General features: G+C 36.9%; 1 protein-coding gene and 1 non-coding gene across 2 annotated transcripts; one reads left to right on the forward strand and one right to left on the reverse strand.

Moving 5' to 3' along the window:
• Window positions 1–1888: 1888 nt before the first annotated feature.
• LOC104453340 (putative pectinesterase 11) lies at window positions 1889–4780 on the reverse strand. The gene is made up of 5 exons (XM_010067867.3): window positions 4306–4780; window positions 3567–3726; window positions 3142–3330; window positions 2808–3043; window positions 1889–2349 (listed from the first exon to the last, which is right to left on the reverse strand). The coding sequence occupies exons 1-5, from the start codon at window positions 4530–4532 to the stop codon at window positions 2172–2174; spliced, it is 990 nt and encodes a 329-aa protein (XP_010066169.1). The 5' UTR covers window positions 4533–4780; the 3' UTR covers window positions 1889–2171.
• Window positions 4781–9994: 5214 nt separating this feature from the next.
• On the forward strand, window positions 9995–10091 carry LOC120296535. The gene has a single exon (XR_005553484.1). It is a non-coding gene; the product is annotated as a small nucleolar RNA U30 (small nucleolar RNA).
• Window positions 10092–14165: the final 4074 nt, after the last annotated feature.

The raw sequence follows: 14165 nt of genomic DNA on the forward strand, positions 1-14165 counted from the left end.
ACCAACCATGATAAGTATGATATTCTTTTCAACTTTGTCACAAGATTCATAGGTAGCCTCAAACTTTGGTGGCAATTTGCGTCAGAACAAGATCAGCTTCACTTTTTACTCTCACCAAACTTTGGCCATGCCATTACTCTTTATATCATTTCTTTGTGGGGAAACCATTTGATCTCATAGAACTCAAAAGAAGAGAATTTTTCGAAAGAATATGCTGCTCTCTTCAGAAAAAACATCTCAATAAGCATTATCGTGAAATGCTTAAGCTCTTCTATCAAATTGGAGCTGATGCAAATTTGAAGCATGTTTTCCTAACCACCATCCCCAAATAATTATCTCAAACAGTAGAGAGAACCTTTCTGTCTAAATAGAGAATGATCCAGGATGTTCCATTGGGAGAAATCCAACAAGAAATTCATTTGTGCCTTGAAAAATTGTGTATCAAACGCCAAATGATCTAGACTTATGTCAACAACAATAGAGAACTTGACGTAGCTTGTTCTCGCTAGAGGCTAAAGATCAAATGCTCCAAGAAAGACTGTGATGGTTCTTGTGGAAAATCTTCTAGAAAAAGAAACACCTCAAATCCTCAAAATAAGGGTTTGGGAGAATCTGAGTCAATTGAGGACCCTTGATCCAATTCAACAAAACCTTTAAACCCGCGACACCTTCTGAGAGGGTTGTGACACAAATGGAAGAGAAAAAAGGAGAGTCCTTGGAATGACAAAGAACAAAGCTATAGAGAGGGAAAAGGGAAGGATCATGAGAAAGACAAAGATGAGGACACTTCGAGCAATATAAAGGGCTAGTAAATGAGAAACAAGTGGAAGGGACCATAACCAATAGAGAAGGAAAGTGAAAATGGAGAGGAAGATGGTGAGGGATTAACTATCAAATGGGAGGTTACTGGAGAGCCCAATGTTAGTGCCGGTGAAAATGTGGAGGACGACGGGGTTTGTGGAAGTAAAAGAAGAAGGAGCGGGAGTACGAGGCATAAAAAGAAGAATTGCTTGCAAGAGAGAAAATAGAGAGACAATTTGCAAAAGTGGAGAAATAAGATGCAAGAAAAAAATAAAATAAGGGAAGTGGGACCCGTAAGGAAAAAGCATATGAAACAAAATAAAAGAATTGACCAATATTAATTAAAAAAAATGATAACTTTTGTAGAGTTGTACTAACTAGTGAGCTGCCCCATAAGGGATAGTATGGTTAAAAAAAAAAAAAAATGTGTGTGTAGAAAGAAAAGTGAAAAAAGCGTGACTCCTAAATAAATTATAAAAGATGGTTCTTATCCTTTTATAATTTATGAGAATAAACTTTGAATTAAGGACCACAGTAAGTTTTTTCAATGAACTTTTGAAGGAGTTTCAATACTATATTAATTTTGACTAGTCTTGTAGAAATTCTCAAAATGAAGTATACTTCACGAATCATAAGTCTTAAAGAAATTGTCATAAAAAATATAATCCACATACATGATACTAAAGTATCATAAAAATGTTATCCGTCATAGCACATCTTCAACAAATAAATAATTATTATGATGCGGTAAAAATGTATCGGCAAATCATAAAGAAAGATTACCAATGAGATTCAAAAAATGTTATAAAAGGAAAATATGTGCCCGGCTGCTACTTCTCCTAGAAAAATATGATAAAATAATATTAGATTGTCATCTAATCAACCTAGCAATATTCGGTATGATTTACTAAGATTTCATATAATTAATTTTTCGTTATATGTGTTGATTCGTTAAGAAATATCAAATAAATGGTATGTGTTTTGACTCATTGAAGAAAAAATAAGGCAATTTTGATAAGCTATAAGACAATACTAACCAACATTCAGCGTCCAATAATTGACTTGAAGTATTAACAAATGCAATATAGATTAAGAGCCAACATCGTCCTATAAAATATATGGTTCTTCAATCATCCACGTCAATTCTATTGATTTCGATTGGGCATGATCAGAGAGCAAAGTTACATAGCCATCATCTGATCAAAATAGTGACACATCTATTTTCGTATATGATACATCTTCAAGAATTCTAAGATCCAAATCGGAGACCTATGTAGTATGAGTATACTAGTTAGAGGGCATTAAGACATTGAAATCCAGCACTTGTAATTTGACCAATAAAGAGAACGCCATAAATGAATGAGGTTCAATTAGGGGGAGCGTCTCCTGAGGGGAGTAGGTTTTCTTGCCAGCCAGTCTTGTCCTCCAATCAAGGCCTTCGTCAAATAAGGAGCTGCTTCGCTGTCTGTTAAGCTTCTTGACCAATCAACTCTCTCCGACCTATTAGCTCCCGGACCAGAACACTTGTATTCTCCATAGTACACAGTGCTGAAATGTAACGGTCACCCAACACAACAGCAAGGAGGTAATTAGACATGCGAAAATGAGTCTGGGGCTGGAAAAGAAGTGCTAAATTGTAAGATTTAAAACATTTCTGTTTGATTTTCATCAAGCCAAAGACAGACTCATCTATGTCGCCCGGCACTGTTCATTTATATAAGAGAAAAGGCCCTTGCTCCAAGGACAAATTTTCACAAAAACCTAACGAGGTTCATCACTCCCAGCCGGAATTATCTGCATACGTCAAAAAACGATAAAACTGCTCTCGTGCCATCGATCCCTCAGCATACCATAAGTTGAAATCATGGCAGGCATCGAATTTTCCACCTATTACCGAGACCACTAATTTAATCGATTTGGGTTGCATGACATCAAAAATCACAACCCAGAAATTTCATAATATGCACTGTAAAGGGATATGTATATGCAGAAGTAAAAGTAGGAACCTGTGCGATTTCTGGTCGTCCCAATCCTCCCAGCCTTGGGGCAATATGGTAGCGGACAAGTAAGAGAGGGCAAACACAACCCTTGAATATTCACCCCACGGCCTTCCCAGAAATGCACCGTTCGCTGCTGTGATCTTGCAATCCAGGAACACGTAGCCTGTGTTATCCGTCCCTGATTGCCTGTGCTGTGCCGTGATCGGCCCATTCTCCTTTGAAATTGAGTGCACGTGGCATTTCTATGTGATCAACCACGTATGATCATCCATCATCAATTTCAAATCCACACAATGGCACGCTAGTGATTAGTAACTGCGCTTAGTTAAATTGCACTCACTTCAAATAGTGAAGCCGCGTCTCCGCAGATGAAGTCCGTCCCGCCCTCAATGTAGCAGTTCTTGTAGTAGTGTCGCCCGGCGTCATCCAGGAGAGTGTCCTGGTAAGACAGGATCTTGCACCTGTAGAACGCCGCCTGGTCTCCGGCCACTCTCAGCGCAACTGCTCTTTCACCCTCCCCGAATGTGTTCTGTATGGGTCGACAAATTCATGAGCCCAGCTTGAACGAATAGTTCACTTATTACAAGAAATCGGACATTCACTTTTTGTTGTCGCGTCTGAAATTCTCAAATCACATTGAATGATGGTAATAATTTGCAGCACTGATTAAAATTACAAAATAATATAACGAGGAAGATAATATCAAATCAATGTCTATGTCATCTTTTTAAAGCCTTAAATGGAAAAGTATAGATGTCAATGTACCTGAATGGTGAGATCTGTTCCAACGAAATTAGAAGCCAAGATCGAAACCGTGGGGGAGTAGAATATATCTCCGCTGTCGCTCCATGTGATAATGGTATTCGAAGCTTTCGTGCCACTTAATGTAATGAAGCGCTTGTTCACTGGCACGACTATCTTCTCTCTGCAACATCGTACTCGTGAAGATGAATTTTAAGAATCCGGAAAAATGAGTGTGTCAAGCAACTCTCATTAGGAACAAATTTTCCATTCGATGCCATGCAAGATATAGAAATCTTTTCATTTTTATTCTTTTTCTTTGAAAACTAGAATTATTTGTCTGTGATCTTGCCAGTAGAGATGAACGTGCGTTGTTACCTAAACCTCAAACTCAAGATGCTTTAACTTTTTCATTTTTCCTCATGTACACATGATATGTCGACTGCATATGAATGTGTCTCAGTGCATTACGTCGAAAAGAGCCGCAAGATTAGAGATAAATTATTCCGCTTTGTTTGATATTTCTAATTTGGTGACTGTATAATAACAGTACAAATCTCATTAGCTGGAAAGGATTAACTAAACTAATCTAAAATTATTATTTTTTCGTCCATATGATGGGTAAATCATAATTTTTCCATTAATGGATGCTAAAGGTATTATCAGATAATGGATGAGTACGAGAATCACATTAACATGAGAAAGTGCGGATGTCCCTGAAATACTAATACGGATCACCTTTTAAGGCAAGCATTGAACTTACCTGTATGTCCCGGGCTTGATCGATATGAAGACCTGTCGATCATTTTTGGAAGGAACGGCATCGATTGCATCCTGTATCCTCCTAAAATCTCCATTCCCCGACTGGTCCACCACTACATGAGTTGCTTCAGACGCCCCCGTCGAAGCATGGTCGGCTCTAGATATCGACGGACAAAGAAGGATTACTAACCCCACGAACACAACCGTGAAAACTTCACGCATCTTCATTTTCTGGGTAAGCTGCGATCGCTCCGGCAGTCTAGGCGTGGTGATAGAGAGAGACGAACAAATCGTGGTGGGTTTTTATATCAAACCAACCGCTTGGAAAATTGAAACCAAACTCGCGTCATATGGTCGTGTTGCAAATGACAATTTCCTGCCCACCGAAGTCAACCGAATAGGTGACCCGTTGCCCAGAGAGAGAGAGGGTAGGTTATTCAGTGCATGAGCGGAGAGTGCCATGCAACAGTGCCCGAAGAGGAAGTTCGAGCGGTTTAACTTCTAGCGATCTGTCTACTGCCATCTATCTCGATTGCGATTGCATGCATGCGTTACCACGTTTGACGTTACTAATTTAATGCGAGGTTTTGCTTCTCTTGATTGATCACCACCAGTTTTAGAATTACGTAAAGCTTAATGATTGCTCTATCCACCAAACCACTCGTTTGGAATTGCTTTATAGCTGTACATCGTGCGGATTGGTTTGGTACTGAAGAAGCTGTAGGGTTGCGTGAGTGCGAGGGACGTAAGTTTCTGTTCCCCAATAGAGACACTATGATTTTTCACTATTAGGATTGTTATATTGCATGTTCGAAGCAATTGAGATATATGCATCAAGTGATTGGCTTATTCAATCACTTGGCATGATGCATGTTGTTCATAATTTATTAAACATCCGATAGCTAGTAAGAAAAATCAATTTTGTATCTTTAGCATTCTCAGCCTACGATTGAGAAATGCCAAAATTGTCGATTCTCATTAGTTACTACACTTGCCAAAAATGGAGTTTTCATTCTTTGAGAATACACCTTGTCTAGGAGTGGAATGGAATTGTGGTAATTCATCTTTGTATTCGGTGCATGTTAGAGAGATTATGTACAAGCTCCTATGAGACTAATTGATTTAACGATTAAGGAACGAGAATACATGCATGTAGATGAGGCGGAAGATGCAGGTTGAATAAATGTTTCCCAAGTGGGAGAATGTTGAAAGTTCTTATAAATATGGGCTCACATTAATCACATAATATAGTATTTTAGACTGTGAAAAACATACTATTATAAAGTAGATGAAATAAACAGACGCAATACAGTTTATCCATCAAGGCCATCTAAGGGTGATAAGGAGAGGAAGACCTAGTTGCAACTTCTTCGTCCATATCAATGAGTTAAAATATGGTGATTGGCTAAATTGAGTGTTTGATTTTGAGTTAGACTTAGGCATTCTAAATTCCATGTATGGATAACGTAGGTTCCCTACAAAGCATAAATAATTAGTCTCAAATCTAGGCTACCCACCTCGGATTTGTCTTAAATTTTATCTGGTCCTTGATGTTAGAGGGTACTTACCCCTAAATAAAAAAAAATAAAAAGTAGATTGGTTTTCTTTTCATCTAGAAACCATTCTTTATATGCATAGCAATTACCTCCAGATAGAGGTGAAATCAAACATTCAACCGGAACTGGTGGCATGATAAGGAGAGCCTGCATTGGAATGTTTAAAAAACTTAATTGCGTGTCAGCAGAAGCCAAGAAACGTGCAACTCGGTAGGCGAGGGTTTGGGCAAGAAGTCAAAAGGAGAGGTGTCCTGACTTGGATGTCTGCCCCCACAAAAGGTTGGTTGCTCGGTTGTTGTCCAAAGAAGCGGAAGACCAGGATCCATTAAAACCGGCGGCTCCCGTGATAAACACAAAAGTGTTTTTTTCCTCACAAACAAGACGTCGCGATTACGTAATATGTTTCATAAGCTGCTCGAAAATGAAGGGAGATCTGCCCACCAAAAAGCAAACACTCTCCAACGCAAACGGATAATTAAAAGAAAGGGAAATCTAATGATCAAGATTATCATGTTCTAGAAGACATTTAAATATAGAATTTGACTATTTTTCATGTAAGATTCCTTAAAAATGGGATTTATAAATCAGTTTAAAAATTTCTTTACACCAGGTTAGAATCGAGTTTTTACTTTATTTTCTCGTCCAGACAGCGACAATTTGTGGCAATGATGGGCGGTTAGCGATGATCGGGCAATGGATAAGCCATGTAGCCTAAGCTAGGCGGGGAACAAGAACATGGAGGAAAAGATAAAAAAGAAAGGAAAAAAAAGAGGAGAGAATCTGTCTCAGTTATTGGGTGTTCAATGGAAGTGATATGTTCCCTCCTTAAGGTCTAGTATTTCAAAGATCCCTATCCCAAAATTTTCAATCTTTTGAACTATTGAAAAAAGATAACCATTTCATGGAATGTGATTTTTATAATAATTATCAGCTTCTAGATTTGTCGTCAATGGAACCAAACGAGATTTTAATCATCCAAACTATTGAAAAAAGGCTTTAATGACCCTAATTTGTTCATTGTTTCTAGTGGGTAAACCTCGTTGTTCATCGATAGTTCTACCGTGCATTGTCTCATAGTCGTCATTCTTGTGAGAGTCCAAGAAATAATTTAATAAAAGTAGTGTAAATACTAAACTAAATCCGGGGAGACTTACATGGCATCCGCATAGGTTTTCATTTATAAAGCTCATATTTATTTTAGTTTATATAATAGATTAATTGAATAATTGCTCCCAAATCCCATTGGATATGAGGGGCAGATCATGCATGGCTCAAGGCCCAGGGGGATGATCGCTTGCTTTATGTTCTTCGTGCATTGATGAGGTCAACAATTGAGTAGGAACTAGGGATGGTCTTTCGGCCCTGGTTCGTGATATTACTTTGAATTGTTGTCGAGATAGAGGCCCAGGAGTTCTCATTTCCTCAGCCTAGGCCCTAAATTCTTGATTCCTTAATATTGGGCCAAGTTAGTCATAAAATTTTCAATTGTTTTAATATAGTCGGCCTCCGATTCAAACGAAAAAAAATGCTTAATGTGCAATTCATCACAATGTAACCGCTGTATCTTTGAGTGATGATTAAGATTGACAATGAGACAACATACAGAAAATGAAATTAGGGCTAGGCCTCTTTGGAATTAAGGAGTTGCAATTCATGATTCTTTTTTGTCAAATAATTCAGGATTTTTTTTTTTTTTAATTCAGGAATGTTGAAAGAGGGGCATTGGGAAGGAAAATCTTGATCTCGTGATGAAGCCACTATCGTAACTACTACTATTTCATATTGATATAAAATGCCAAAACTCTGGAAGCAAAATATACCTAATCTTGGACTTGACGTTTTGTTGGGCTCATTTAGGTGTGCCCAAGCCCAACAAGGCCTAGGGCACAATGCGAATGGGTCTGGGCAAGCAATCTCTTTATTGGGCTCAAGCCCTCCCACAGAAGCCCGCTTGGGCCCACCGAGGCCCATCCACTTTATAAGGGAAATTTAATTTTTTCAAACCATGGTCAGCTTGGGTAAAGACTTCTAAACTCAATGGGCAATCCTGTCTGCTCAGGCTCGCTTAGAGATCAAGTCGAAAGCAATCTAGCAATCTTTAATATGAAGGATCCAAAATGAAATTTACGTGAAAAGTGAGGAGTATTTTTGGTAATTTTCTTGGAATTAATACACGAGAAAAGGAAGGAAGGATGTTGGAAAATTGCATATCAAGAGAAGAATATGATATTTTTGATCTTAGAGTATCAATCATCTAAATCACAGTACAATCTCAAGAGTTTTGTTGGTGAAAGTCGATGAGGGGGGCAAAACTGAGAAACTTAATGAAATTGGCAGTATTTAGAGTTTACTGAAAATTACACTTTGATCCCCCTAAGTTTTTGGGTGTTTAATTTGGCTCGTTTGCCAATTCCAATCTGTAGACCATCCGTATCTATCAGGGCTTTTTAGCCTAATTCCATCCAAAATTTGATGGGAAAAAAAAAAGAAACTAAAGTTGTAGGTCCACTTTTTGTATGTGATAACTAATACTAATTTATGGGATATATCTTGGGTGATGATTTGAGTACATCCATCACTTTTTGCATTCAAAATTTAGGCTCTATTTATTTCTTGAAATATAAATGATTTCGAAATCATTTTTTTAAATGATCACTTATATCTCTTACGAAAATAAATAAATGAAAAATATTTTTATAGTCAACAAAAATATTTACACATAAATTACTATCAATAATGAAAACATTATTCATTGACAAATTATTTAAAGTGATACATATGATTATTTTTAGGAAACTATTTTCCAAATTATCCATTTTTTGCAAAAGAAACACACCATTAGAGTGTATTTGTTTCGAGAAAAATCCATGAAAAAAAGAAAATACTTTTTGAGAAATAATTTTTCAGCAAAAATGTTTTCTCCTTTTCAAGTTAAGGAATCCATTTTCCTAACTTTAAGCGTGCATATATATATATATATATATATATATATATATATATATATATATATTTAACCTTAGATAATTTTATGTTGACTGATTATTTCAAACAAACCAAACATGAGAAACTCCATATTACTAATTTGTGGAAAAATTTTCACTTACATCGTTAATAGAAATGCTCAACCTACATTGACTAACATAGTGATTACATGTGCAAATTCATAAAAAAAAAAGAAAAAGAAATTCACAATCTTATTAAGGGTAATTACTTTAATGCAACATTGGCATTACACTTAGGAAAAAAAAATGCTCAACCTATGAGGATCTATAGGAACATTTATAGCATTACACTTAGGAAAAAAAAGCCGTACATATGGGCATGAAATATTTGGCAATCCATGCGGACAAAAGCTTTTTCTTCAGGTTTGGGAAGATATACAAATGCTCAATCGTCGTTGAAGGACCAATATTATCAGCAGAAAACACATGATGTGCAGACTAAAATTAAACACTGCCAAAAGTATGAGAATCAAAAGGTCCACATTTCCTTTTAAGGGACTACAAATTAAAATATAGGTAGACTTGAAGTGTCAGTGGTGTCTCGAGGATAAATGGAAATTTTATTGATAAGATATTTTTAATTGTAGTCAATATCTTATTACGAGTAATTCCAATAATTTCAAGAGAAAAAATAGGCATTTATTAGCACACTAAGACCGACTTTTATCCTTGCTCTACGGGTGGGTCTCGTAGTCAAGCACACTTTCGGTAAAACCCTAGAGAGAAGACTTGGTGGAAGGGACACAAAGTTTTCAACTAAGAATAATGCAAAACGATCAGAACCGGATAACAACAAATTAAATTGGAGTAAAGTTCGACACGCCGAATAGTGCGGGGACCCAAAATGTAATAATTTTCTCATCCGAGGACGGGGAGGCAATTTTACACAAAATCGGGGACTGCACCCAGAAACCACCTCCGTCCTTCCGCTCCGCGGCTATATAAAGACGAGGGAGGGGAGTCCCAGAAAGAAACCCTAATTGGGCGAGAGGGGTGGCGGCTCGTTCGCCCCTTGGTCTTAGGCTGAGGTTCCGCGAGAGCAGGAGCCATGTTTTCTTCTTCTTCTTCTTCTTCTTCAGCGTGTGCGTCTGATTTGATTTGGTGGGGTGTGTGCGTTTTTGGGAAGAGGAGGTGCGATGACGATGAGATTTTACATATGATCTCGTTAATCTGATGGTTCTGTTCTACGTGAGGACAATCTATCTATCCATTCATTTATTAAGCTGAGCACCTTCATCTTCTTCCAATTATTTTCAACGGGTATTTGTTTTTATTTTTTTTTCCTTCTTTTTTATCCGATTTGGTCTCTTGCCATATTTTTCGAGGTAATTAGTTCAGTGAATTTGGGGGAAGATTTCGTTTATCTCCATTTTTCGAGATGTTTTCTGGGGATTTTTTTTTTTTTGGTCAGATTTTCTGGGGATTACAAGGTCTGTATTGCTACAGTTTTGATTGCTTTATCTTCTTTGTTGAAAAAAAAGGAAAAAAAAATGCAACGATTTGGTTTGGTTAGTAGCGGCGCGGGTGGCGAACCCAGCCCGACTCCAAGAAACTGGTCCAATCCCACCAAAAAAAATTTCCATCAGTAGCATTCGATTGACAGCATAAATGTCAACGATAGCATTTAATGAAAAATAAAAACAAAAATAGCTTATTTTGTTAAAAAAAAAGAAAGACAAGTCATGTTATCGTTTATATGGACTGTTATTGCTTTTTAAATTAAATGTTATCGTCCGACGTTTGTAAATGTTCAGCTTCCATATGAAGCTCTGGGCATTCTAATACGAATTTTTTCCTCCATTTATATGTTTGTGCTTTTATTCCAAATTTTCACAGTTCATATGATTTTTTGGTTTCAACATTTCTCCATTAATATACAGATGGAATTCCTGATTCAAAACTCATTTTGTGAATCTTAAGACTGAGCTAACAACCCACTGATCTTAATTTTTGTTTTTGATTATCTATTACTTTGTTTTTATTTTGTAAGGAAACAGTTATGCGTCTATATATATTGCACAACAATTCAATGAAATTACTTTTGACTTTGCAATTCATCATTCTTAGCCTTTAAAATACTCGAGCGAGCAACTATATATCATGGCCAAAAATATCTAACTATTTATTCAGCGTTCTGCCCCTACTAATTCCAAAAGCCCCCAATCCCCGTCAAAGGTCTCGCCATCCAACTCCACTTCATGGCGTGCCCGATTCATGGCCCTACTCGTGGGGTATGATCTTTCAAGCTACATGGATGGCTGGCACCCTCTCACAACCATTCAAAACAGTTATAGATATTGATGGGAAAGTTATCGACCCCAATCCTACATATGTTCTTCAGATCTCTATTAACAATTCCTACTAAAACCTCACAGATGTTGATGTCTAAATTTTGACACTCTTTAGTTATTAATTGCATGAAAAGTTAGTGACTAAATTTGAGCCCATAAAAAAATGGATTAGTTTAAACTGCATATAGATTTTAAGAGCATTTTTTTAGGCCCATATAGTATTAGGCCAGCGGTGGATAGACTTTCTTGATTGGCTTTGAATTTAATTGAGCATGCAAAGGAAGAATTGAGCCAAGTCCATGGACAAGAATCACATTGCACCTTCCACATGATAGCTGAAGCTCGTATGATACGAAGAGGACAAGCATCATTAAACTTGGAAGTAGAAGGGACATGTTTGTTGACTTCGGTCAATTAAAGGAAAATAAAGGGAAAGATTGACTGCAATCAGGTAAAAATTGGTCAAGCAAAAAGGGGAAAGATAAATTTATCCAAAGAAGAGTAAGCTTTCTCACATATAAAAAGAGGAGTCAATACACATTAAAGGAGATATTCTTGGTCAAAAGGAGATAATCCATGAAGATTTGCAGTAGCACAAAAGTGTGGAATATCAAGAACAAAATAGAAAATCAAGATTATTTCTCTTTGGAATAAAGTAGAGGTGTCAAAATGGGTGAATTTATATTCAATGAGATGGGTCATATATGAATTAGTTACATTCAAATAAATAGGTTGTTAATGGGCTTGGGTTGTATGTAAGTTCAATGATACATGAGTTGTAAATGGGTTTGTCTTTAAACCCATTTACAACCCATTTACAACCCATTTAACTTATAAAATTTATTAGTTGAGTCAACCCATTAATGATAAATCATCATTTTAAGCAGTTTTTATAATTTTGTTTTATAATTTTCTATTTTTAATAACATTTTGTTTTCTTTTTCTTTTTTTCACTTTTGTCCCCTTACAAAGCCCTCGTTGGCAGTGGGCAAGGGCTGTAGCTCTTGCCTAGTCACCCAATCACATTGGCAAACTTTGAGCTTGTCAAACCTGGTGGGGCCTAACTCACCAACCTCGACATTGGTGAAGCTTGAGACTCCCCGATTTGGCAAGACTCAAGCTCGCTAGTGTCGAGGCGAACCTCAACTCGTCAGAATTGGGCAAGCTTGAGCCTCCCTGGCCTTTACCAAGGCTTGAGCTAGGTGAAGAAGAAGGTTAAAGGAAAAAATAAAATACAATAAAAATTAGTTGATTATGAAGAATTCCTTAAGTGTGAGGACACGAGCATTGATCTCCACACTCTGACTGCCAATTTTAAAATAAGGTCCTCCCATTCCAACAAGTGGTCAAACTTGACCAAGTAGTCACCTCGCAACTAGCAACTGCAACATCAAATTTCTCAAATGTATCAACCAACCTATCATCATGATGATGTCTCACATCTAAAATGTGCCTACCCTTGCTATCGGCGCACTTTTCTCATCTTTCTACTTTGTGACTAGCAAGGTCACATAACTAAAACATGCAGGCTATTTTGATATCACTATGAATATCTTGAAGTTCACTATACAACCTTCGTCATTTCCATTAACAAGAAATGAGTTCTCAATTCCAAGGTCTCTAGTTACTTCACCATTGATCTGAGCAACCTCTCTCTACATTCTAAGTACGATAGTTGAAGAGAAGTCATCATTGATGATAGTAAAGGTTTGCAAATCACAACACATGGGATCTACACACCTCCACAACCCATCATCTTCCTTTACACTACCCAATGCTCTTTGCATTCCTATTCAAAATTTTGTAAATTGAATAATGTGCCAATTGAATTTCATCATTTTCACTTTGTTATCAAGGATCCATGCACGGCAGAGATTATCGTAGGGGCCAAATCACAATGATGCTTATCAACTACCCTTAAACAAACTACAACCACCTAATACTCTTTTGACCTTTATTAGCAAACGAGCTCCTATGGTGAATTGACATTCTTGACTGGCGATCAATCTCATTGCATTTTACAATGTATTTTGGAGGGAAAATTCTTTACCAGTATCCTTCGTTAAGTCAAGTTTTCCACATGTACTTCATGTCAATGCAACAAAAATCATTGTCTTCCTTTTAATGTTTCGAGTCTAGTCAACCTTCGACCTTCATACCTAATATACATTGATTTTTGAGGCCCTGCTCCCATCAATTTTATTGATGATTATAGATTTTATGTTGTTTTCATCGATCATTCGACAAATTATACTTGTTTTATATTCGCTCCAATGAAAATTCAATGTCCAATTTGTCTTTGTAAAATGCAACTTACTTGTTGAAAATATCCATGGTAAGAAAAATATATAGTTTATTTCAATAGTGGAGGTGAATTCACAAAACTTTACGCTTTTTTTCCATCATGGTATTACCCATCTTAGTACACCACCCTATACTCCCCAAAACAGTGGATCCATGGAATATCACCATTGGTACAATATTAAAACCGACCTCATCCTTCTCTCTCACACTTCTATCCCATTAACATTTTGGTCGCATGCCTTTCTCGCTACTAATATTTAATACACCGACTCCTCATACCAATTTTGCACTTTTGTTTTCCTTTTGAGGTATTCTTTCATCAAACTCCTAATTATCACAAACTTAGGGTCTTTGGGTGTTTAAGTTTTCCATGGTTAAGACCTGATGTGAATCGTTGCGGAAGATCGTTCTACGAAGGCTCGGATAGTGCGAATTGCAAACCTCGACTTCTAATCAAACCTGTGATTGGTAACCTCGATATGAACATAACCTGTTGACGAACGTGTGTCAACCAACCAACGTTATAGACTCCATGAGCGAAAGAATTCACTATCTCGCTCGATGAGTCAAATCGATCATCATAAGTGAACCTTGATAAGGTCAAGTCCTCAAAAGAACAGTAGAAGATAATCTCTTAACTTTTTTCCTCCAAAAAAAAAAAATTACCCCAAAGAAATTCATTCAATCTTTAATATAGGTCTTTAATAT

Source organism: Eucalyptus grandis, chromosome 7 (assembly GCF_016545825.1).
Source record: "Eucalyptus grandis isolate ANBG69807.140 chromosome 7, ASM1654582v1, whole genome shotgun sequence".
Classification (NCBI taxonomy): Eukaryota; Viridiplantae; Streptophyta; class Magnoliopsida; order Myrtales; family Myrtaceae; genus Eucalyptus; species Eucalyptus grandis.